Source organism: Onychomys torridus, chromosome 5, assembly GCF_903995425.1.
Source record: "Onychomys torridus chromosome 5, mOncTor1.1, whole genome shotgun sequence".
Classification (NCBI taxonomy): domain Eukaryota; kingdom Metazoa; phylum Chordata; class Mammalia; order Rodentia; family Cricetidae; genus Onychomys; species Onychomys torridus.
In genome coordinates, this window is record NC_050447.1 from 5,345,827 (window position 1) to 5,372,533 (window position 26,707).

General features: G+C 43.1%; 1 protein-coding gene across 1 annotated transcript in view; it reads left to right on the top strand.

The window, feature by feature from the left end:
• Ttc29 (tetratricopeptide repeat domain 29) overlaps nucleotides 1-26,707 on the top strand; it is a 202,233-nt gene that overhangs the window by 34,122 nt on the left and 141,404 nt on the right. Inside the window, exon 6 of the mRNA XM_036188837.1 lies at nucleotides 9,221-9,406. Coding sequence (XP_036044730.1) covers nucleotides 9,221-9,406 — 186 coding nt within the window. The remainder of the gene's footprint in view (nucleotides 1-9,220; nucleotides 9,407-26,707) is intronic.

Here is a 26,707-nt window from a genome sequence, read left to right on the forward strand (position 1 = left end):
TTTGATAGATTAAGACAAATTGTACAATTCAAGCTGGTCCACTAAGTGGCTTTAAGGAGTAAGGACTAGACACCAGGCTGGCTAGGTACAAATACATCCTGGCGAACTCAAAGTCTAGGAAGACCAGGTACACTACCAAACATCTCCAGGTGTCCAACAGGCTAAAACCTTTCCTGTCATCGAGAACAGTCATATCCTGATCTTTCTCTGTGTGGGATGAATATTGGTTCTCACCAAGGAGTTTTCAAAGCACCATCACTTGAAACCCTCACTGATTTTGCATTTTCGTAATGAGTTTTCAAAGTTTTGTCATTAGATCCTGTTGGTTGGATCACAAAATGATTAACTAATTAAAAGACATGAAAAACCTTTCATTTCCGGGGTGCTAATAGGCTGCATTCCCAACATTTGGGTGACAGAGGCAGGAGGCTTACCGTGAGTTTGAGGTTAGCCTTGGCTACATTGTGAGACACTTTCTTAGAAGAAAAGGGAAAATGATAATCTATGATTGTGATTTCAATAGTTAATTTCTGATTTTCCACAGAATAATTATAGTGTATTCCTTTGCCATATTTTAATATTTTTCATAAAGCTAGTACTTTGTATGTTGGAAGTATTAATTATTTACTACTTCAAAGTACTTAAGAATTAAGTATTTAATTTCTGATATAGCTGTATGGGCCTTGTCATTTAATATTTTTAATTCTCTGTCACATTATTATTTAACAATTTTAGGCCTGAATTAGGAATTTGTTGTTTCCATGGAAAAGTAAAAAGAAAATTCTAGAATTTGGCATTCCAAATTTTTTTTCCTCAACATTCCCACTGAAAACACAAAAGGACTTATAAAGATAAGAAAAGCCAGTGCTGTATGTGACAATGTGGTGTTTCACTTGGCCTTTACTCGGTCAGTATGCAATCCTGTCTACCCACAGCTAGCCACTGTGGACCACAAAATGCAAAGAGCTCAGAGGGGAAGTCATTTCGAGCTTGATGTGGAATGGGGGAAGAAACACTGTGAATGAACACAGGAAGGCTCAGGAGGGCCATCTGTATTATGGAAAGCATTCTCAACTGCAGAATCAACATGAAACAGTCTTTTGATGAACTTAAAAAATACAATTTAAATATAAGAAATTAACTATTATAAATAAATATGCCATGTTATTACAAAACAAACAAAACCCAAGTCCCAAAGTCTACTATCAGAACAAAATCCTAAATAGATATTTACACAAGAAATAGAATTAGCCAAGATAAAGTCTGCCCATTATTTATTTTGTAAAGTTCAATTTCATCATCAGCTTAAATTGAGGGCTTTGATGTGAGTAGCATAAGTGTGAGGCAAGTATCTGACCTGCAACACTGTGTCATTACCACGCCAGTCTGCCATGGAGCATCTGCAGGATGACAGCCGTAAGATGCTCAAGCTAAAGGAAAGTAACTACATGGGGAGAAAAGTACTTCCCTAACATGAAAACAAATGACAGAGTCCCAGCTGGTGACAGCAAAAGTCCCATTCATGTGTGTGAGAAATGAAGTTGCAGTTTTTAAATAGGACTGTAGCGGGAATCGTAAAAGTTCTTATTAATAAAATCAAACCTGAGGCCAGTTATTGGGGTGAATGCGGAAGATCAGAGACACAGAACAAGCCACAGTTTCCTCACCTCACCAGTTCCTCAGATGGTCTTGTTTCCTCAGACTGCAAGCTCTGCATCCTCATCCGAATGGGTCTCAGCTGAACTGTGCTGCTCCAAAGCCTGAATGCTTACCCAGCCAAAAGCTTACCCAGCCAAATGCCTCTAGTTTCTGGTCTTCACACCTCTTTCTGCTGTCACTCTCTGGGATTAAAGGCTTGCTTTCTGGTATTAAAGGCCTGTGTCACCATGCCTGGCTGTTTCCAATGTGGCCTTGAACTCATAGAGATCCAGAGGGATTTCTGTCTCTGAAATGCTAGGATTAAAGGCATGAGTGCCACCATTTTCTAGCCTCTGTATCTAGTGGCTGTTCTGTTCTCTGACCCCAGATAAGTTTATTAGGGTGCACAATATTTGGGGGAATACAATACCACCACATAGGACAAAGTTACCTTTGCTCAAAACACCCATAGGGTTTCCTCCTATAAGGTGGTTTGGCTTTTGCCTTGCTGAAATATAGAAAATTAGACTTATTGCAGAAAGTATCGCATAAGCATTTATATAATCATTGCTTAAAATTTTATGTAATTTTTCACCCTCCGCACATTAAATTTATCAGAAAAACTGTGATCTGAATAAAAATTTCCCCCCCAAAATGGAATCTGTATGTTTTCTTCTATTAACTTGAATGAATCCTAAATCTGAAAACACATGTTATGTTTTAGGGTGTGTACATGTGCATCTATAATGCAGAGATCTGTCAGGGGGTATCCAGGTCCCATCAAGTGTCATCTCAGGGTGCAAGACAGTGATCCGGAAAGAATGTGTATCTGAACGTTTTCATTGCTTCCTCAGAAAGACCATCCACTCTAGGATTATAGTGAAGTTCATTTAATCAAATCTGTGGCAGGAAGTGTCATCTGTGGCAGTTCAGCCTCTGCAGATGTGCACAGCAGTAACCTTAGTTTTTTTAAATCAGCAAACACCACTCACTGCTTTATAGAAAAGCTGTTTTAAGGTAATCTGTCATTCCTTTTGTGTTGTCTTCCTTTGATAAAGTGCCTGTCTCTGACACAGACCTCACCTTCTCCAGTGTGAGTCCTCTCTGTGACAACTGTACCGTTGTTCTTAGTGTCCTGTCCTGAGCCCCATGAATAGCTGAGGAAGAAGTGTCGATGACAGCTGCAAACTGAAGATAGAGATAACTCAAAAGTGCCTTACATTTGACTTGTAAGCTTTGGTCAAGGGTTAAGTAGCTTCTTTACTTCTTGGCAACATTTGTTTAATACACACAAAGTCTGTTTCACCCAGGTGGACTTTCAGATAATGTAAGTTTCACACAAAGTAGAAAAGGGAGAAAAACAATGTCCAATAAAGGAAGTTCGGGAGACTCTGGGTTAATTAATCCTAGGCTTAAGCATACTTTGTAGTACTTATCAGAGCATCGTGTATGCTTTTGTGTATTGTGTTATTTCACTAGTAGGGAAAATTAGCAAGAGTAGTTCTTGAATTTACTTCACCAGAGAATCTCCCTTTTAAAATAGCAGCCATAGCATCTGACTAAATAACAAATCCGTGATGGACTTTCATCTTCTGATGATGACTGTTGGTGGTTCACTTAAGGAGAACAGGCTACTTAGAATGTGAAGAATACAGATGTAGTTACAGAAAAACAGTTCAACTGATAGGCAGTCTTTAATTATGGAATCCTGGGAGCTTCCATAATTAAGCTTTTTACACTTTAAAATACTCTGTATATATAATGATGAGAATATTTTAAATTATAGTTTAATTTATTAAACAGGAGAAAATGTTTACATATACATTTGTTAACATAGAAAGTTGAGATAGCTTACCCACTGGAAGCTGTAACTAGAAACTCTAATCAGTGAGTATGAAACATGATAAAATACACTTTATGGTCTTGCACACTAGGTAAGAAATGCACTTGTAGGAAGTTTCTGTGAAGAAGGTATAGGATTCAGAAGTTTCTTTTGAGGGACTGACAAAATGGCTCCATGGACAATGCCTGCTGTGTAAGCGTAAAGATCTGAGTTAGACCCCAGCACCCAAGGAAAAGCTGGGTGTGCTGGCTGCTCTTGTGTCAGCTTGACACAAACTAGAATGCCTCCATGAGATCCAGGTGTGGGGCATTTTCCTAATTAGTGATTGATGAGGGAGGGCCCAGCCCATGGTGGGTGGTGCCATCCTGGGCTGGTGGTCCTGATTCTATAAGAAAACAGGCTGAGCAAGTCATGGGGAGCAAGCCAGTAAGCAGCACCCCTCCATGTCCTCTGCATTAATTCCTGTCTCCAGGTTCCTGCTCTGTTTTAGTTCCTGTCCTGACTTCCTTTGATGATAATAGTGATGTGGAAGTGTGAGCTGAATAAACACTTTTCTCCTCCAGTTGCTTTGGTCACTGTGTTTTATCACATCAATAGAAACCCTGCCACAGATGACACTGTGTGTGGCAGCATGTGTCTGTAACCCCAGCACTGTGTGGGGGCAGAGACAAGATGATCACTGTGGATGGCTAGCCAGCCTACTCAAAACAAAACAGGAAAGCCTAGGTAGGTTCAGTGAGAGACCCACCTCAAAGAAATTAGGCAGCAAGCAACTGAAGAAGTCAGCCCCTGTGGCCTCTGCAGGCATGCACATGGATGCACACATGTGTGTCTTAGTTAGGGTTTCTTCTATTGCTGTAAAGTTATCATGACCATGGCAACTCTTATAAAGAAAACACTTAATTGGAGTGGCTTAATTACAGTGTCAGAGGTTAGCCCATTATCATCATGACAGGAAACATGATGGCATGCAGACAGACATAGTGCTGGCTACAACTTGCAGGCAACAGATAGTCAACTGATTCACTGGGCAATATCTTGAACATAAGAAATCTCAAAGTCTACCCCCTAGTGACACACTTCCTCTAAAAAGGCCACTAATAGTGCCATTCCCTATGAGATTATGGGGGCCAGTTACATTCAAACTACCACACTCCACTCCCTGGCTTGCATAAGCTTATAACAATATCATAATGCAAAATGCATTTAGTCCAACTTCAAAAGTCCCTGTAGTGATCACAATCTCAACAATGTTTGTAAGTCCCAAGTTCAAAGTCTTTTCTGAGGTTCATACAGTCTCTTAACTCTGTCCAACTTTGTTGACTGCAACATACTTCTTTGTCTTGGGCTGGTTCCACTCCCTGTTAGCAGCTCTCCTCAGCAGGTATCCCACTACTCTGGCATCTCTAACATCTTGGGATCTCCAAGGCAATCTAGGATTCAACTTCATACAATGGTCTCTCTTAGGCCTCCATTCAGGGACACCCCTGACACATGCCTGGCCTCAGTTGCTTTATTCCATAGCTCCTTTCTTCTGTCTTTAACTCTAAAGCCAGAGCTGCGTGGCTGAAGCTGCCAAGATCTGCTGCTTACTGGGACTGGAACATGGGCTCCCTTGTTCAATGACATCTTCACCAGCTTTCTGTCCTTCACTGTCTAAGCTTGGCTGTCCTGAAACTGGACCTGTAGACCAGGCTGGCCTCAAACCCAGAGATCTCCAAACCTCTGCCTTCCCAAATGCTGGCATTAAAGGTGTGCCCCACCACACCAGGCTCTAACTTTTATTTTTTGTTCTTTTTCACAAGTTGAAAAGTTAGGTGGGTAGGATCTTGCCCTGAGGTCACCACTCTCTTTATTACATCTCTTAACCCATTTCTCTCCTTAAACACAGAGTTTGGCTCCATTCCACATCCTGGTTCTCTTTTTCTCCTCAAAATTTTCATGTATAGTTCTATAGCCCATCTCTTAATTGGACTATTGGGCATTTTGTGGTCTAATTTCTTGAGTTCTTTATATATTCTGGATATCAGCCTTCTGTCAGATGTGGGTTGGTGAAAAACTTTTCCCATTCTGTAGGCTGTCACTTTGTCTTGTTGACCGAGTCCTTTGCTCTACAAAAGCTTCTCAGTTTCAACAGGTCCCATTGATTGATTATTTCTCTCAGTGTCTGTGCTACTGGTGTTATGTTTAGAAAGTGATCTCTGGTGCCAATGCATTCAAGACTACTTCCTACTTTCTCTTCTATCAGGTTCAGAGTAACTGGATTTATGTTGAGGTCTTTGATCCACTTGGACTTAAGTTTTGTGCACAGTGACAGATATGGATCTATTTGCAGCCTTCTACACATTGACATCCAGTTATGCCAGCACCATTTGTTGAAGATGCTTTCTTTTTTCCATTGTACATTTTTGGCTTCTTTGTCAAAAATTATATGTTCATAGGTGTACAGGTTAATGTCAGGGTCTTCAATTTGATTCCATTGGTCCACATGTCTGTTTTTATGCCAGTACCAAGGAATAACAGACCATGATAAATGAAGATCACATGAGAACAGGAATAGGCAGAGTGCTCGAGAGGTCCCCAGAAATCCACAATGATACATCCTCTATAGACTGCTGACAATGGTCAAGAGAAAGCCTGATCTGACCTAGTCTGGTGATCAGATGGACAAACACCCTAACAGTCATGCTGGAACTCTCATCCAATAACTGATGGAAGTGGATGCAGAGATCCTCAGCCAGGCCCCAGGTGGAGCTCCAGGAGTCCAATTGTCGAGAAAGAGGAGGGACTGTAAGAGCGTGAATTGTTGAGACCAAGATTGGGAAAAGCACAGGGACAAATAGCCAAATGAATGGAAGCACATGAACTATGAACCAAAGGCTGTGGAGCCCCCAGCTGGATCAGGCCCTCTGGATAAGTGAGACAGTTGAATAGCTTGAACTGCTTGGGTGGCATCCAGGCTGTGGGACCTTGACCTGTTCTTAGTGCATGAGCTGGCTGTTTGGAACCTTGGGCTTACACAGGGACACTTTGCTCAGCCTGGAAGGAGGTGACAGGACCTGCCTGTACTGAATCCACCAAGTTTAAATGAATCCCCAGGGGAGTCTTGGCCCTGGAGGAGATGGGAATGGAGGGGAGGGGATGGGAGTAAGGTGGAGGTGGGGGCGGGAGGGGGGAGGACAGGGGAACCCATGGCTGATGTGTAAAACTAAAACACAAATATAATAATAAAAAAAGAAAGAAAATTCATGTATAATTTACCCTGCTCAGCCTGCTCCTTTGCATTATAAATCCTCATTAGAGTTGTCACTAATAAATAACCACAAAACAGATCCTACAGTAGGCTGTTTTGACTTTTTTTTCTACCAATAGAATTAATTCAAGACTCTTCACTTTAGCCTCTGGCAGACTCTTTGGACAAGGGCAAAAGGCAGCCATTTTCTTTACCAAAACATTACAAGAATGATCTCTAGGCAATGTACTAAAATTCTTCTATGGAACCTGTTGAGTGAGTTAGTTCAAATAACCCTTAGCACCACTGTCTTCTCTGCTCCTACTAGTATGGCCCATTAAGCAGTGCTTAAAGCATTCCACTACTTTCCTAACCCAAAGTACCCAAGTCCAAATTCCTCCAAACAAACACATGGTCAGGCCTATCACAGAAACACCCCAGTACCTGGTATCAACTTCTGTCCTATTTAGAGTTTCTTCTATTGCTGTGAGGAGACACCATAACCATGGCAACTCTTCTAAGGGAAACATTTAACTGAGGGGCTTGCTCACAGCTTCAAAGGTGTAGTCCATTATTATCATGGCAGGAAGTATTGCAGCATGCAGGCAGATGTGGAACTGGAGAAATATGAGAATCCTATATCTTGCAGGCAACAGGAAGTCAATTGACCCACTGGGTGGGATCTTTAGCATAAAAATCCTCAAAGCCCACCCCCACAATGACACATTTCCTCTAATAAGGCCATACCCACTCCAACAAAGCCCCACCTCCTAATAGTGCCACTCCCTATGAGCTTATGGGGGCCAATTACATTAAAACTACAACATGTACCCACACATATATACCTGACTCTTTACTACACACACACACACACACACACACACACACACACCACTCTCTATTCTCCACACATATACACACAAAGAAATGCTTTTGAAATATTGCAGTGACTCAAGTCATTTTAGGAGCTGACTCTACTGTGGTGATGAGCAGCTGGTACACGGTGACTGCTGTGTAAAGGTGATTTAATCCAGGCTGCAGTGGCTCATTCCTATGGTGTGAGTTCCTGGTTACACAGAGGCAGGGAGATTGTCACATGTTTGAGGCTAGTGTGGGCCATTAGAGTTACAGGATCAAGGCACAGTTTGTTAACACACAAATATCTTTGCTCAAGTTCACTATTGCAGCAGCATTGATGAAACAGATCTCGATCTCTCTCTCTCTCTCTCTCTCTCTCTCTCTCTCTCTCTCTCACACACACACACATACACACACACACACACACACACACACACTTATAAATACAGATGTCACTTTAGGAAAAAAGAAAAATACAAAGATACATGTAACAAATTACCAGAAATTTGAGTAAAAGGAATGTCTAGTGTGTATACATTTTCAATAAAGAAAAATACCCCAAAACAGAAGTATAGAAGTCTACTTTTTAGCACTGTTGCAAACTTGTATTTCTAGAAACATTGGGAGAAAATGGGAGAAGTATGTGTATCGTTATAACATGAATTGCTAAAATGGTCTTTCAATTAAAAAAACAACAACAAAAAACAACAAAAAAAAAAAAAAAAAAAAAAAACCAAAAACAAAAACCAGGGCCAGATATTGGTGTAAATGCTAAAAGATCAGAGAGACAAAGGAACAAGCCACTGCCACGTCTCACCTCTAGGACTCCTCAGTCTGAAAAGCCTCTAGTTCCTGTCTCCTCACGCCTTATGTACCTTTCTCGCCCAACCATCACTTCCTGGGATTAAAGGTGTGTGTGCTTCCCAAGCAAAGGCATGAGATCTCAAGTGCTGGGATTAAGGGTGTGTGCCACCACTGCCTGACCCCTGTGTCTAATCTAGTGGCTAGCTCTGTCCTCTGATCTGCAGGCAGATTTTATTAGGGTACACAGTATGTCACTACCTATCCCCCTCACCTGAGTCTCTTGTACAAATCAGCCACATTATCCCCTTTGGGGTAAAAATATCTTGGGCTTTCCATTTCCTTTTTCCCTTTTGCATTTGCTTTTATTTTGCCAATGTTTAGAAACATTGATTTCACCAGGCTTAGTGATGCATGCCTTTAGACCCATCACTGGGATATGGAATAGTCTCTCTCCTCCCCTTCCCTCCCCTCCCCTTCTCTTCCTTCCCCTTCCCTTTGATCTCCCCATTTATATATATGAGACCACTGACACCTCTTCCAAGAGGAGCACATTCCTAACAGATACTGTCCAGTTCTGTTATATAAATAAGTTCTATTTCAACCAAATATGTCTCCATTTCAAGGTTTTCAACATTTTTGGAAAGATGCCTGCTGCTTGTCTCATATACATATCCCCTTGATTAATGTGATTATTTTAATAGTTAAAATAAATGATATTTTGCATTAGATTTAATTCTCAAGACAGTTGACCGTGTATTTAAGAAAAATACAACAGTGATTTGCAGAATCATGTGTGTCCTAAGCTGCGTTTCTGATGCACAGTATGTTTTTTCCTCTTTATAAAGAATACTATGAAGAAGTGTATAACAACTTGTACGCTCTGGCCTGTTACTTCGATAATTCTGAGGACAAGTGGGTGAGAAATCACTTCTACGGACGGTGTTTTAATGTTGCTCAGCGGGTCAAAGTTGACGGTGGGAAAAAGGAAGCAGAGGCACATGCGCACATGGGTCTTCTTTTCGAGGAAGAAGGTGAGTGGGCACTCTCGGGAGATGTTCGTGTGGGGGCGGGATCCTGAGACCAAAATCGTGGAGGAAGTTAAGAAAAGGACCTGAAGGTGAGGAGGCAAATTATTGCAGTTAAAAAGCAAAATCGAGTGGCTAACCGAGTCAGCTTCGTTGTCCTTTGAAGACCATTCCTTGCACAACTCTTTGCTGTCTCTGAAGGAGCGGTCAGCCTAGAACAGCCAGCGTGTCTTCCTGAATCATTCCCACATCTTTTCTGCATCCTCTGCGACCTTCCCCAGGTCACATGCAGCATCTTTTTATGTCTGTGGTGGTTCTCTTCTGGTTTCCTAGCGGTCCTCTTGGTCTGTTTTGTAATAAAGTGTCCACTCACAGAACTGTTTGGAAAAACGAAAGGTTCCTTTGTGAATTTCCTAGTGCTCCTCCTCCTCCTCCTCAAATCAAAGTATAAAAACTGTATAAATCGGATTCTACCTTGAGATTTTACAATAATTGCTGAAGGAATTGCTTCTTTAAAAAATCCTTGTATTTACTGTTATAATAAGACAACCCAAAATCAAAACCCAATAACAAAATGGTAAGGATACTGTTAAATGATGCCTGATCAAGAGCTTCTTCACATAGAAAATTAAGAAACATATGAAAGGGGGTATGCAGATAATATGCAAAAAGTATGAACAAGGCTGAGTCCTGGTCCACAGGAAGCCCAACTGTTTCTAAATGTATAGTCCAGTATGTTGAGTAAATTTGCATTGTCGTGTGACCAATCTCCAGCCCTTCACCTTGCCAAATGGACACTCTGTGCTCATTCCCCCTCCTCCTGAGTTTTAGAATCTCTGGGCGAGTTTTGATGGCCATATTTATGCATCATTGACCTTACTGTTTCATTTGGTCATTCCTTCATTCATGCCACAACTCTTGGGCGTATCCCTTAACCCTACATGAAGCAGCACAGTGGTTGATCATCTCACTGATGACAGACATAGGGGCTGGGCCAATATGAGTGTTGGAAGTGTGATCCCAGTGGACTGCTGCAAGCTAACATGTGCAGGTCTTTGGATTGCTCACACTTAGATGTTCTACCCTTATATCACAGTAAAATACACTAGTATCTGTAATAAAGTTCATGTTTGTCTTTGAAATATTTTAAAGACTTTGCCTTCAAAGCTATGTTAAAGTTAGAGTCTATTGTTAGTTTACTTTTACCTTTTGTCAGATGTAAAATTATGCCATCTGTGCCCTTAAACAGTGCTTGAGTTCTAGAACCACATTTTTATTGTGGCATGAACATTCAAGCCAGTGTTAGTAGGGAGTGTAGAGACTGGGTGCTTGGTGACAAGAACTGTCTCTGCAGATCTTACAGCCTGGGGGAGAATTTCTACGAGAAAAGTAAACTCATAGACTGTCAATACATACAGCTAGAATGGAGGGGGCTTACCTGGCTGTAGGGTTCCTGCTGAGGCCAGGGTCCCGTCCTTTCCACTCATCTGACCTGATTGGTCCAGACAGGCGAATGGAGGCCCCACAGCAACATCTAGGCAGCAGCTGTGCTCCAGGCCAGGTGGCAGCCTCCTGATTCCATGGGTGCCCCCATTCAGGTTTAAAGAGGATTTTAGCCAGCAGATGGCAATGGGCATGTTGTCAGGGCCCAACCAAGCAAGCTATGGTTCAGGGCAGGGCTCCAGCTCACTCAGGGAACTGTAGAGCAAATGAGGAACAAATGCAGATGCCATTGTCAGAGACTGGGCACATGGTTGCAGTCAGGGGTAATGTGCAGCCCACAGGCACAAATGTGACTAGTTCTCATGCAGAGCCTCTTGGCTAAGTCAAACACAACAGAGACCCAAGTCCTCGCTACTGCTTGGGATGGGCCATGTGCCCTGGCTCCCACTGGCTGAAGGGCAGGCAGGTTTTCCTCAGTGTAAATATCTGCATATTTATGGCAGGGTAGTAGTCATGGAGGAATCAGGTGCTGACTCATTCTTATAGCAAGTCACTGGCTGCATCTTCTTTTAGAATCATGATCTTATCTTACTGTGTAGCCAGGATACAGGGGCAAAGAGCATCCATGGTCTGTCGGATGGGTGTTGTAGAGAGTACCCAGATCCTGGAGCAATAGGAGATGTGCTCATTAATTCTGGAGCAGTTCTTGGAAGGCCAGAAGAACCACCAGTCAGACCTAGGAGAACAGATGACCAGAGAGAAGTGCCATCTCCTCCCTTTGGATGAACTGAGACCAAGACACACAGCAAGATGGTGTGACATATCTTTATGTTCCATCCCCGACCTGACAACACCAGCCTTTTCTCTGTCATCATAAGATGACATCGCAGCAGCGTTATTGGTGGGGAGAGAGAGTGGGTGAGTTGCAAAGCCACAGCATTGGTGGAGGAAACAGCAGCTCTTCCCTCTTCCCACTTTCAGTGACTTAGTAACTGATCCAAGCCTTGCTTTATGCCCACTAGACATAAGCAAGAAAACTAGTTTGTTTCTATGGAGCCTTATGGAGGTCAGTCTCTTTTTTGCGGGACTAGATTGGAAGAGTCAGCGTTGGACAAGTTAACCTTTACTTCAGTCCACCTTACCTTTCCAAACCCTGCTCCTTCTCACCCAGTTCCAGTGTGTGGCTTCCAAGGACCATTTCCTAGCATTCAGCAATCCATTCCACTTCACCCCAGACTTTGAGTCCAGCTACTGACTGCTGTAGGAGATGAGAAAGGCAATACAATGTTCTCTGAGTGATAATGTTGGGTGCTGAGCATGTACACAGAGATAGGCAGGAACTCTTGGAAGAAGAGTTTAAAAGGGCATATTTTCCAATCCAGAGAACCCACCACCACAATATGAGCATAGAGACTGTGTTAATATTAATTAGCCGTTACAACATAGACCCTAAATTCTTCCAGTGACGGGGAAACTTTGGAAAAAAGAGAGAGCCTTTATGGTTGGGTCACCTCAGTTCAAGCCCTAGAATTGATTGCTAACTGTCTGTTGTGGGATATCTTTCTGTACTCTGTGAATACGTGTTGATCTGATTGGTTGATAAATAAAGCTGCATTGGCCTATGGCAGGGCAGGATGGAGCCAGGAGGGAAAATCCAAGAGAGATAGGAGAGGATAGATCCTGGCATGATCAGACTCTAGATGACTTGGGAATTGAACTCCGTTCCTCTAGACCATCAGACAGTGCTCTTAACTGCTGAGCCATCTCTTGGCCTATGGCTCTGGCTGCTCACTAGCTAGCTCTTATAACTTAACTCATTTCTATTTATCTGTGAGTTGCCACGTAGCCATGGCTTGCTGGTTTTTTCACATCTTGCTTCTTCTGGTGGTGCTGGCGTGTCGCTATAAGTCTGAATGATTATTTTATAAGCAGCTGTGGGGCCGCGGGGCCAGGCCGACCGGAGAAAACTTCCAGCTACAACTTTCAGTCTGCTGGATAGATATGAGGTAATGTCTCAGTACAGATTACCTGGAGGCCAGATGTCTCCAGGACCATCACGAAAACACACTAGGATGACCACCAGCTCATTCCTGTCTCATCTAGAACTGGAAGGCAGTCCTGCCAATAGTGGTAGAGGAGGGCACGCTGCTAAGGGACTGTCCCTCTACTATTTTGATTTCATTGAGAAGCAATAGAATTTCCACTCTCTCTTATCCTTGTACACTGATGGTAAGAGATCAGTCATCTTCCCCTATCTCCTCTATCATTTTTTTTAATTTGTGAGTATATTTGGAGGGATGCACATGGGTGGGGGTGCATATACTCATATATATGGAGACCAGGGATCAACCCTGGGTGTTATTCCTCAGGTTCCTTCCACTTGGGTTTTGGAGACAGTGTCTCTCGTTGACCTGGAACGTGCTTAATAGGCTATATTCAAAAGGCAGCAAAACCAGGATCCACCTGTCTCTGGATCCTGAATGATGAGATTGCAAGCATATACCACAATACTCAGCTTTTTGTTTCTTTCATGCGTATGTGTGTGTGGTCTGTGTGCATGTTTATGTGGGGGAGGGGGCTGGTATGTATGCACACACGCATTTTTGTCTGCGGTTGATGTCAAGCATTCACCTTGATTATTTTTGAACCCAGAATTCACTAATTCAGCTAGCCTAGTTGGCCATCTTATCCCAAGGACCGTCTGTCTCTGCCTCCCAAGCAGAAGGGTTATAGGAGGGCACCCATGGTTATTTGACATTTACATGAATGCTGGGAATCCTAACTTTGATCTTCCAATTGGGGTGGCAATCAGGTTACCCACAGAACTATCTCCCCAGAACCCATTAGCAACTTTTTGCATGGGTCCTGGGATCAAAGTCACCAAACATGTCTGTATGGTGAGCACTTTACTGACTGAGCTGTCTCTCAAACTCCTATTCCTTAATGATCATGAGGAATGTGTCCCCAAGTGTGACTTTTTTTATCATGAATTTTATAAGAGGTTCAACTTCCTGTCATAAAAGTAGCTCACACAGTAGGTAACTTCCTTCAGCCAGTCAGTCTCTTATCTGACTCTCTCTCTCTCTCTCTCTCTTCTTCCCTCCCTCCCTCCCTCCCTCCTTCCTTCTCCTTCTTCTTCTCCCTCCCTCCCCTTCTCTCACTCACAAAGAATTCTAGGCAATGAGAGCCTTAACCTCCTGCTGATTCTGGCTAAGTCATTGACTCTTGAAGGCAAGTCACTCTCTAAGTGGACACCTGTCACCCCAGTTTGGGCTATTGAGCTGATGCTAGTTTGTACTTACTTGTGGAAGCATGTTGCATGTGCAGCCTGGGTAGGTGATTAGTTTGCTGGGACAACTGTCATGCTAGTGAGAGACCAAGGCAAACTCTTCTGGCAGCTCCTTGCTAGTGCTGCAGCCCTTGGAGAGAATGATGCAGGCAGGGAGAGCAGTGCACTCTCCGCCCCCTCTGTTCTATAGGCTGCTGTATGATTCAGGAAGCGTCATCACCCTCCTGGGATGATCAGGACCCAACACAGTAGCAAGCGGACATGGCAGAGCCTTGATGCAAGCCAGCTGAGCCTTCAGAATTTGTGCGTTTCCCCTCCCCTGCATGACTGGAAGGGGCAGGAGGACTGGGGAAAGGGCTGGGACAGAGATGTGCACTTACAGTCTTAGGGGGAGGCACCTAGATAGTGAACTATGAAGGCTTGCAGAGTTTGGAAATCACCAACCTCTCCTTACCATCAGAGAATGACCGGGTCAAAATCAAGATCAGTTGCCTCTAACACCCACCTGATGGGTTTCCATGGAGCTTCCTAAGGACCATGACTCTTCTGAAAAGCTAGCCTGCAGGGATCTTTGCATCCTAGATCTGGGGGTTCTATGTAAGGACTGCTTTCCTTAAAGAGAGGAATTGGTCCAATGTAAATATGTAACTGTGATGTCTACAACACACTTGAATAAGGCATCAGACTGCCAAGGAAGACGAAGAGAGGAAGGCAGTGTAAGACAGTGATGAATGCGGACTCTCTAGGGGAAGAATAAACCATGATTGGAATGAAAGCAATAACCAGAATTATCTCCAGAAAGCTTTGTTGACCCTACAAGTCTTAAAATGAAAATTAAAATAGCTTTTCTGCTTCAGTCAAAGTTAATAAAGAGAGATCATATTTTGAAAACTGGTTGGAAGCCTTTTGAATACTTCATGAAGAGAGCTATCTACCTACATGCAAAGAGAAAACATTGACTGTGTTGAGACAGGAAGTAAACAAGGCTCCCTTTTCTCATTTCAACAAATACCAGAAGACAAAAGAGTAGACCCTGTAGAGTTGAGTGGGAGAAAAAGAGATGCAGATACTGTGAACCTGAGACTTGCAAGGAGGAACACCAGGCTACTTCCTAGTTCTCACACAAAGCCACCAGGAAAGCATGTTTAAAGATCCCTGCTTTAAAAGCACTACGTGTGTAGTTTCCGTGTGTACTGTGGTCTAGAACCAAACAGGTCAAAATGAGAAATTCAAGACAAGGGAAAGCCTCATGCAGAAGAACTAGCCATAAAAACTCAAACTAAGTGTCTGCAAAGCTGAATTTACCAAAAAGAAATTAAATGATTTTGGTAGATAATACATAAAATTAAGTATAATAAAATAAAATAATTTTAATTTTCCCTTTATGATTTCCATATTTACCAAACATTTAGAAGTATTGTTGATTACTCCTCTAGCTTATTTTATTTTTAATACTTAAAAGATGTACTTACTATTGTCCTTACCAGAGTGCAAAATGATTTTTAAATCTTTTAAACAAGCATCTATGAAAAAGAGAATATAAATAAAGTACAAATGGGAAATGTAAACATTAGCTTGCTTTTATGATTTATTCTAACCCTATATTTAGCCTAGCAAGTAAAACAGAAAACTTTTGAATGTTACTAAAATCAACTGAACCATGTTAATACAGTTTTATTCATTCTTTGAAAACCTCACACATGTCCAGTGTGTTTTGATCATACCCAACACTCTAACTCACCCAGATTACCCACAATGTGTCTCTTTCCCAATGCCATGGTCTTCCCTTCCTTTTTAAATAACTCACTGAATTCATTTAGTGTTGTGTGTATATGCATGAGTGTGGGACAATAGACCAATGCCCACACCCTCAAAGGAAAATTACTCTCACTCCCACAGCAGCCATATAGGTCAATTGCCAATAGTTCCTTGGGTATCAGTGAGGCCTCATGAGCACCTCCCTCAAATAGGATCACACATGTATTTCAAAGGTCCATTGCCAGCAATGATGTGAAGATCAGCTTAACTAGGGCTGAGTTGCTCAGTGGGTAAAGTACATGCATGGGGCCCTGAGTTCAGATCCCAGCACCCATGCAAAAGCTGGGCATGGCAGCATGAGTCCTGAAGCCCCACACTTGGGAAGGTAGAGACAGGTGGATCCTGGAGTGCATGGCCAGGCAGTACAGCTGACCTGGTGAACTTCATTTTCAGGGAAAGACTCAAAAACTAAGATGGAGAGTGATTGAAGGATCAAGCAAGTCAATCTCCGATCTCCACATGCACACATGTGCACACACAAACATGTGCCGATAACACACGTGCATACACACACCAACCCACACGCACCAAAAATTCAGTTTATCCTAAATATCACAAACAAAGGAACACAAGTCATTAGATGTGGTCCTGACACACATCCTTAGATCATGTCAAATCTACATTATTTTAAAGTGAAATTGCATGAGAAACATTTTTTAAATGAACTATAAAGAACAGATAGGATACATGGCTACATATTTATTGTCTTCCATGAGAAAAACCTTTCAAACAAAAAACAAATAAGGCAAAAGGATGAGGAAAGCCTTTGTTAGTTGTGCCTCTCTTGTGCCGAGTATAGGATAGATTCAGAAGGAAAGAGAGCTCAGGGACTGCACTCATGGGACTGCTTGACACCGGGGCTGGGATGTGTCAATTTATTTATTTAGTTATTTAGTTATTTAGTTATTTATTTAGTTAGTTATTAAATTTTTTTTCATTTTACATACCAACCCCAGTTCCCCCTCCCTCCCCTTCTCCCGCCTCCTCACCTCCCTCCTACTCTGCCCCCATCTTCTGGCATACCAAGTTGAAGGAGAGCCTAGCCCCTCCCCATTGTATCAAGGCTTAGCAAGGTATCCCACCACAGGGAAGGGGCTCCAAAAAGCCAGTTCATGCACCTGGGTTAAGTCCTGGTCCTGCTGCCAGGGACCCCACAAACAGATCAAGCCACACAACTGTCACCCACATTCAGCGGGCCTAGTTCGGTCCCATTCAGGTTCCCGAGCTGTCAGTCCAGAGTCAGTGAGCTCCAACTAGCACCAGTCAGCTGTCTCTGTGGGTTTCCCCATCATGATCTTGACCCCCCTCTTCTCCTCCTCCTCCTCCTCCTCCTCCTCCTCCTCCTCCTCCTCTTCTTTTGAATACCCAATGCCGTTCATTGAAGGAGGGAGGAGGTCTTAAATTCAGGCTTATAGCACAATGGGAGAACCATGGAGGGCAGAAGTTCACTTCTGATTTTTTTTTTTTTCTTGAGCTGAGGATTGAACCCCAGGCTTTGTGCTTGCTAGGCCAGTGCTCTACAACCGAACTGAATCCCCACCCCCACTCCTTGCATCTAAGCTGTTAACTCCCAGTATGCTGGATACACAGACAAGGAGCTTCCCTTGAGCATTCAGGAGAGTGGAATCTCACAGGGAATTAACATAGGGATGATATCAAGGTCAAGGTCAGCAAGCAAGGCAACAGTTACCCAAAACAGGGGCCAGGGACCTACAGGTCCCCCCCTTTTACTAAAAAAAAATAAAAAAAATAAAAAAAATGAGCTCCTGACTTAGGTTGCATGGGACGTCAGCAGGCCACCTTACCCATCATGGAGACACCTGTCTAGGCCACACAGGTATTCTGTCTTAGGTTGGTGAGCGCCCCCCAGGCATTATCCGTCTCTGAATACTCATTATCATACAGGCTCAATTGTGTGAGAGCTGCAGAGTTAATTGTTGCCAAAGATCTCTAAGTGGTGCTGGGCTTGCAATCTGTGTGTTCAACACAGAAAAGACCAACAGAAGTCTTAACCCACCCATAGCCAGTAGGCTAAAGGCAGCTGAGCCATTCCCTTCCTTAATGAGCCTTACTGCAAATTGGGATCTTCTCTGTCATCTTGGGGATTAATCTTGTTTGTGTTATTTTTAAAAATAGATTTACTTCATGTTATGTGTATGTATGTTTGCCTTCAGTGTGTATATGTACCACATGCATGCCTGGTGCCTGTGGAATCCAAAAAAGCATATCAGATCCCATGGAACTAGAGTTAAAGATGGTTGTGAGCCACCATATGGGTTTTGGGTCCTATGTAAGACCAGCAAGAGCTCCTAACTGGTGAGTCATCTCTCCAGACCCCCAGGGATTAATCCTTAAAGCCTCTTAAAGCACCTGCTGCACTTTTGAGTGTGATGCCATGTAAGCACAGAACCAAGGCACTCAACGCCTGTCAACTATCACTAACTTAAACCTCCATGTATGACTCTGCAGGTCTCCACTGGTATTTTTAAACATCTAGTCTGTGTGTCATAGCGCATTGTGGTGTCCAGGGGGTGACTTAGAAGAGCTGATTCTTCCCTTCCTACACATGGGCCCTGGGGATTGAACTTGAGTCATCAGGCTTGGTGGCAAGCGCTTCTACCTGCTGCGCCATCTCACCTGCCACTGCAATTGTTACTTTAATTTCAAATTTTTATTTGATATTTAAGGCCTCTCAAAATCAGTCTTCCTTTGCTACGTGATGATTGTTCAATTTATACATGGAATTCATGTTTCTGGCACCTCAGTCTCAAACTGTCCTACTCCGTAATCCTGGGTCTGGACCTCCAGTGAGCCTTCATCTCCATTGGTATCTCTTAAAACCTGTTCTTTTTGATATGTCTCTGAGAGTTCTCAACTGGCTAGTTTTGTTCTAACTGAAAAACGAGAGAGAGAGAGAGAGAGAGAGAGAGAGAGAGAGAGAGAGCACAAGCAGTCAGTCATCCTGCAAAGTGAGTTCCTCATCATTCTGCTGCTGTACCCTTCTCTAGAGGCCTCCCCAGTTGAGATCTCGTACATCTGAAGGGTTTTAAATCCTCTCAACAGCGCTTACATCTCTATTAATTTTTAATAAAATGAAAGAGAAAATAAAATACCACACTAAAAACTGATATATCCTTTGCATGTCTTTTAGTTATTAAGGTTGTTTTTCTAATAGACTGGCAAATGTTATCCCATGACAAATAAGGAATTACAATGAAATTTCTATCAATTTTGATGTGACATCTTTGGTTATATTAAATGATTATATTCTTACCTTTTTAAGAACTGAATACCATGATAATCAACTTCATTTCAAGTGCTAAAGAATAAAAATAAAACTACATTTATAACAGAATATGTAATAAAATAAAAATCCAAAATGCTAGGAAGGGATTATTTATATGAGACACTAAAGTTTTTGAAAGTCATTTTGTGTTGTTTTAGATACTATTCAATTGATCATTCCCCATATAATTGTACTATATGGCGTGTCTAAAATGAGTATCACATTCTTCATATGCACTGAGTAGATCCTTGATATATTCTTTTTTTTTTTGTCACTGTGCTATATTGGTTTTCTGGGGCTTCTATAGCAAAATACTGCTAACTAGATAGCCTAAACAGAAATGTGTGGACTCACAGTTTTGAAGCTTCAAATCCAAAATCAAGATGACCTCAGAGTTTGGTTCCTTCTGAGATCTGTGGAGAAAGGCCTGTTTCGGGCCCTCCTAACCTGTGGTGGCCTAGGGCATTCCTCAGTTTGTAGACTGCACGTCCTCTTCACATCATCTCCAACTATATGTGACTGTCATGTTGAATTCAGGCTGCCACAATGTCCCATCAGAACTGGACAAAGACCCTCCCTCCCTCTGTAACTATATTCACAGGTACTGAGGATTAAGCACTTAGCCCCACAGAGGAGTCCTTGGAAAACACATGTTGGAAGTGAGGTTCCCAGACTGTGGTCTATTGGGACAGGGGAGTGGGGGGCAGCAGGGGTGCCTTTAGGGGTGGACCTAGCCAAGGAAGTTAAGTGTTCAGCATTCTGGTTCTTCCTCTGTATCCTGGCTTTCCCCCACCATGAGATGAGTAGTCCTGCTTCACCGTGCCCTCTCGCCCCCATGTTCTATCACACTACAGAACCCAAAGCAAAGGACCAACCAAAACCAGAGGGAAAATCACCTTCCCTTCTTCTAAGTTGACTCTCTCCTCTAGTTTGTCACAGTGACCACACTCTAACACAGACCCTTAACAAGCATGACTTTGAGAGTCTTACAAGTGAGGAGAATATCATGCACACTGCAGTTGTTCTGTAGCAGCGGGAGAGTGGTCAGAGTCAGCAGCAGAGAAGCAGAAGCAGAGCAGTTTTGACATTTGTGCAAGTGATCTTTGAAAGATTCATTGTTTAGTGTGTGTGTGTGTGTGTGTGTGTGTGTGTCTGTGTGTGTGTGTGTGTGTCTGTGTGCAGATACCCATGGAGGGAGAGTGGGCATTGGATCCCCTGGAGCTGGAGTTAGAGGTGGCTGTCTGCCTGATGTGGGTGCTGAGACTTGAGTCTCCTGGAAAACAGCAAGCACTCTTGTTTGTAGAGCCGTCTCTCCAGCCTCTTTATGTCTTCTTAATTGTCACAAATAATTATTGGAATATTATTATGAGAGTAACAGGATTGGTGAAGTGTCTGGTGCTCTGCTCATCACATTACCATCTATAAGGTCATTTCTTTGCTCCCTGGTGAACCTGTCATTTAAAGCATGGCAGTGAGGGAAGCATAGTGCTGGAGTAAATCAGTATCGGGCTTGCAAACCCAAGCTCTAGTGAACACATTTGGAATTTGAGAACATCTTCAGAGAAACAGAGTAGACATCAGGAGCAGCAGCAGGAGAACATGTCTGCGGGGACCCTGCTCTCAAGCATGGGTAACTGTACTTGCCCGTGGCATGTCCCATGACATCTCCTGATGTGCCATCTCTGTTCTCAAATCTTCTGCCTTGTCAAGTGCTCCAAGTACCCTCTGTAGGACTACATGGACAGTGTTCATCTACATGAAGGCATGTAGAAAGTTATAGAAAATGATTTCATGAGTCACTTTGGGGGGCTTATGTATTCCATGAAGATGCAAAAATCTGCTCAACTTTGTATTCAAGATGATCTTATCTCTTCTTGGAAACATCACATACATGTGGAACAGGGCAGCCTTGCTGTGTTCCTGGCTTTCCTGTGGCAGGAAGCACATAGAGCAGTTGTGTCTGCCTGAGAACCTTGCTGGCTTTACTGCAGGTTCCTCATGTCCCACTTTGTTAGGCCATTGCTTGCAAACAAGCCAGCAAGCAGAAGAGCTGTCCTTGGACTGTGTTGAGAAAAGCAAGAGTTGTTTACAACAGCTGCTTTTTGTGAGCTGGGATTCCAAAAGCTTCTGTCCAAGAAGAGGCATGATGTGACTAGCAGGGGTCAGGAGACTTGTTTCCTAGAGGAGTGCAATGAGATGGATGTAGTAAGTTCTAAGTGCACAATTGCTTAAAACTGAGCTGGAAATAACAGTGTGAGATGAATGAATCTTAGTGCCATATCGAATCTTCACATCAATCTTGTCCTAAGGCCAACTTGACACAAAGGAAGAGGTGAGCAGTTTGGTCACCGCTGTGTGGTGTGTAAGTAGTTCGTCGCCGACTTGAATCCAGGGTTCTTTATTTCCTTTCCTTTCTCTGTGTCACATTGCTTCTTCCAAGTGATTTAAGATTAGAATTTGGGCCCCTGGGGTGCCTGTCCAGGAGAGCCTGCTGCCCATGGCAGCCTGACCAACTCAGCTGTCATGAGGCATGTTCATCCCCAACACCTACTCCATCTACCAGCTGCTAGGCCACAAGAAGAAGCCAGATCTGGGAGCGAGTCATTGTCACTGAAGATGAAAACCTGAAGCATGGCTGTGACCAAGAAGTCATGATGGTCCAGTTTATATGGTGCTTTAGAGACCAGAGGCCTTGAGCCAGACCAATGACTCAAGACAATGAGTATTTACATGTAGAGCTGTATGGGCAAAAAAATATGAGTGTCACACTGCAGTTTCCAATGCCACTATGACTAAAGAATTTGTGATGGAGGGGTGGGAAGGATGGAGGAACAGAGCAGTGCTTACTCTGTGGAGAGAGACTGAACCATGTCGGTGTCAAGGCCTGAGCTGCCACTTGAGGCCATATTGATGTCCATAGGCCGTGCTGGGCCCATGTTACTATGGAAGGCCATGTTGATGCTGTGGTCTGTGCCACCAACACATGAGGCCATGTTGATGCCCATGGACCATGATGCTGCTGGGGGCCATGCCGATATGTTGCCACCTGAGGCCATGTTGATATCTATGGCCCACGTTGCCAAATGGGGCCGTGTCTTGGTCTATGGTTCTGTTGCAGTCAGGGGCTATGTTGATGTCCATGGCCTGTGTTACCACCAAAAGCTATGTGGATGTCTATATTCTGTGCTGCTACCTGAAACCATGTTGATGTCCATGGGCTGGGCTGCCACCAGGGACTGTATTAGTGTCTGTGGCCCATACTGCCACCAGTGATCATGCTGAGATCTGTGGCACGTGTTGACGTCAGACACCAGGTGGATGTTCATGGTCCATGCTGTGGCCAGACACCATGTAGATGTCCATGAACTTTTTTCCTGCTGACTCTAAAGGACACAGAAGCTGCTTCTGCTCTGATATGGATGATGGCAGACTCTCAGTTGAGTCAGACACAGAAGGCTTCTGTGACATCCCCACCCCCAAGCCCAAAAAGTAACAACCTAGACAGAAAGCCATTAAAGAGAACTCTTAAAAACTGTGATAAGGATAAGGAAGTGTACCTTATACAACAGAAGGATACTGGTGGGGTGGGAGGGGGAAGGATTCACTTTTCCTTAAGGGACTGGCCAGTGGGAGTTTGACCACACTCCAGTGACTACATGAACAATACAAATTGGACTTGTATTTTTTTAATCTTTTCATCATGAAGAGGTCAGAAAGGTGGGGGCAGACCCTGGAGGACTGGGAAATAAGGGTTATTGGGATGCATTATGTGATATTCCCAAATAATCAATAAAAATACTAGGCTAATAAAAAAGAGAGAAAAAGAATAGAATTTGGACAAGCAGAATAAGTCAGATGTATCTTCAATTCACAGAATGACAGAGCAAGGGCATTGGTATGTAAACATGCCATGTTTTCCCTCACTTACATGGTAATTGATACTATTCTATCATAAAGATGTATAAACCAGGATAATGAGAGCTTCAGGTTTTCCTTTTCAAAAATGCATTTGCAGTTTTATCTTATTGCAGTTAATACCAAATGTGAGGTCTAGTTTCTTATCAGATAAGTTCATGAAACAGCATTGTAAGCTATAGGCACAATACCCCTAGAGAGTCCAGGACTGTTGGTCTCCCATGGGGGCAATGCCCCTAGAGAGTACAGGACTGTTGGTCTCCCACAGGTACAATATCCTATAGAGGGTCCAGGACTGTTGGTCTCCCATGGGTGCAATATCCTATAGAGGGTCCAGGACTGTTGGTCTCCCATAGGTGCAATGTCCTATAGAGGGTCCAGGACTGTTGGTCTCCCATGGATGCAATGTCCTATAGAGGGTCCAGGACTGTTGGCCTCCCATGACTGAAACTTTGTCTCTGTTGGTTGGTGATGCCCTGGGTCTTCTGCTTCCCCAGCCCTGTTCTGCTCTTTCTTCCAGAAGTTTGTTTGGTTTGATTCCTTATGTATACAGATTTGCAGCTTCTGTTCTTCTGTGACTGGAATACTTCCCATGGTATGATGTCCTCAAGGTCCATCCATGCCACATGTCCAGAGTTGCCTTCAATTTTAAGCTTGAACAACATTAGCTGACAAGTAAAGCTGTCAGAGCCAGGAGGGGAACCTGTGTCTTCAGACACCAGGCTGCATTCCTTCCCTGCCCTCCACCACCTCCCAGTGCAGATTTTCAACAGTCACCTTGCAACGCTCTCTTTGGCTGTATTTTGTTCTTGGTTTATGCTTATAAAAATTATAATAAGAAAAGGTGTCTGAAAGAGGACAGGCTCAAATAAAATAAAAAATGTAAATGTTTGGGGGGTGGTTGTTGTTCATTTTTTTGTTTTCTCAACATGGGTTTCTCTGAGTAGTCCTGGCTATCCTGGAACTCACTCTGTAGACCAGGCTGGCCTTGAACTCACAGAGATCCACTGGCCTCTGCCTCCTGAGTGCCAGGATTAAAGGTGTGCACCACCACCACCCAGCAGGAATATAACAATTTTATCTCCCATTTCAAGTCCTCTTTCATTTGTCTACTGGTCAAACAATCTGTCTTCTTGCTTCTGTGCTCAGCCCTAACCCAGCCCAGGAATCCAGTGTAACATTAGTAAATACACTATGCTTCAGTAGGCACTAGCGCTAAACCCTCTGATTCCTCAATCCATATCACCGTCTGGATTATCCAGATGGCACATTATAAAAGTGTTTTGTGGTTTGTTGAGGCTCAAGAGATAGCTCTGTGTTAAGAACACTTGTTGATCTTGCAGAGGACCTGGGTTTGGTTCTTAGCACCCACATGGCGGTTCATAATCTTTATTTAACTCTAGTTCCAAGATGTTGATGCCCCCTTGTGGCCTCTGCAGGCAGTGCACTCATGGAGCACAGATACAAGCATGCAGACAAACACTTGCATACATAAAAATAAGATAAATAAATCTAAATTTTTAAAAAGTGGTTTTTTACAGAAGCTAGCTCTCTGAAAATTAGTACAACATAGAGCCCTTCCAGAGATGGTGAGCAAAGAGGAAGAAGGAAGGACTGGGCAAGCGAGTCAGTGGGAGCAAGAGGGCTTGGATGACTTCCTGTAGAAGACAAGGTTTCCTGTCCTGCTCAGAAACACAAGTGGGAATTAGGCTGCTTAGTCATGGTGTAACTCACAACAGGGAGAGCTAGTCTGGGTGGGTGGGGGAGAGGCTTCCAGGGTGCCGAATGTGAGCTTGTGCCTGAACAAGTGCAAAGGGAAGACAATGTGTGTACACGGCAGGGGCGAATTAGTCTGCAGCTGTCAGGCAGGGGGGAGGGGGAGCATGAAAATGTTACACCTGTATATGAACTTAAACGTTACACCTGTACATGAACATAAACGTTATACCTGCATATAAACATAAACCTTATACCTGTATATAAATGTAAACATTATACCTGTATATGAACATAAATGTTATACCTGTATATAAACATAAACTTTATACCTGTATATAAATATAAACGTTATACCTGTATATAAACATAAACTTTATACCTGTATATGTATATTGCACATACACATGAGGGAGAAGGAGCAGATGTATTCCATGTGAAAAGTATATCACCCAAGAAAATTTTCTGATGGTTTAACTTCATAGGAAAGGCTAGTAACTGAGGAAGAAATAGAGCAAGTTTACAGGAGAACCAGTGGCTTAAAAACTCACTTGAATAATTGTAAAGTCCATTGAATACTTCTTAAATTTTTAAAAAGAAAAAGAAAAGGCAATTGCTATTCATTGGGGCACTACTTGTGTGTATTGGTAGTAGCACTGTGAATTGCTGAAATGGTTTCGGAATGTAGTATAATAATATGCAGGATTTCAGAATACTGTTATGAAAACACACAGCATGGAAAGGAATCCTTAAAAAATAATGAGAATCAGAAGAAAACTACATTCACTCTTTACAACTGTATAAAAAAATGAATGGGTATAGAAAAGGTCCATGAGAAAAATAATTTGATTTTGGGTGATGGATAGTGTCATTGCTAGCAATGTTTTAAGATTTTTAAGAGCAGGTCTCCCAGGATTTCCACCAAACATGGCATAACAAGATGTAATAAGACAAGGCACAAACCCTCACATCAAGTCTGCATGAGGCAACCCAGTAGGAGGAATAGGGTCCCAAGAGCAGGCAAAAGAGTCAGAGACACCCCTACTCCCACTGGTTGGAGTCCCACAAAAACCCCAAACTAAACAACCACAGCATGTATGCAGAGAGCCTAGTGCAGACACACACAGGCTCCATGACTGCCAGTTCAGTCTCTGGGAGTCTCTAGGAGCCCTGCTTAGTTGATTCTGTGGGCTGTGTTCTCTTGGTGTCCTCCACCCCCCTGGCTCCTACAATCCTTCCCCCCATCTTCTGTGGGTTTGCCCAAGATCTGCCTAATATTTGGCTGTGGGTGTCTGCATCTGCTTCCATCAGTTGCTGGAGGAAGCTTCTCTGATGACAATTGGGCTAGATACCCATCTAGGAGTAAAGCAAAATACCATTAGCAATCATGTTCACTGACCTTCCCCGCCCCTCACTCCCCCAGGCCCCCCCCTCCGCCAGTTATGTTTGGTTCTACCCTAGGTCTCTGGGTCATCCATCTTCCAGTTCCTGGCTATGCAGGCAGTGTCAGGCATGGGCTCCCTCTTGTTATGTGAGCCTCAATTTAGACCAGTCATTGTTTGGCCACTCCCACAAGCTCTGAGCTATCAGTGTTCTGTTCAAGAAGTTGTCTCCTGTACCAATACACTCAAGGCTATTCCTACTTTCTCTTCTGTCAGGTTCAGTGTAACTGGTTTTATATTGAGGTCTTTGATCCACTAAGACTTGAGTTTTGTGCACAGTGACAGATATGGATCTATTTGCATTCTTCTACATACCAACATCCAGTTTGACCAGCACCATTTGTTCATGGTGCTTTCTTTTTCCAGTGTGTATTTCTGGCTTCTATATAAAAAACCAG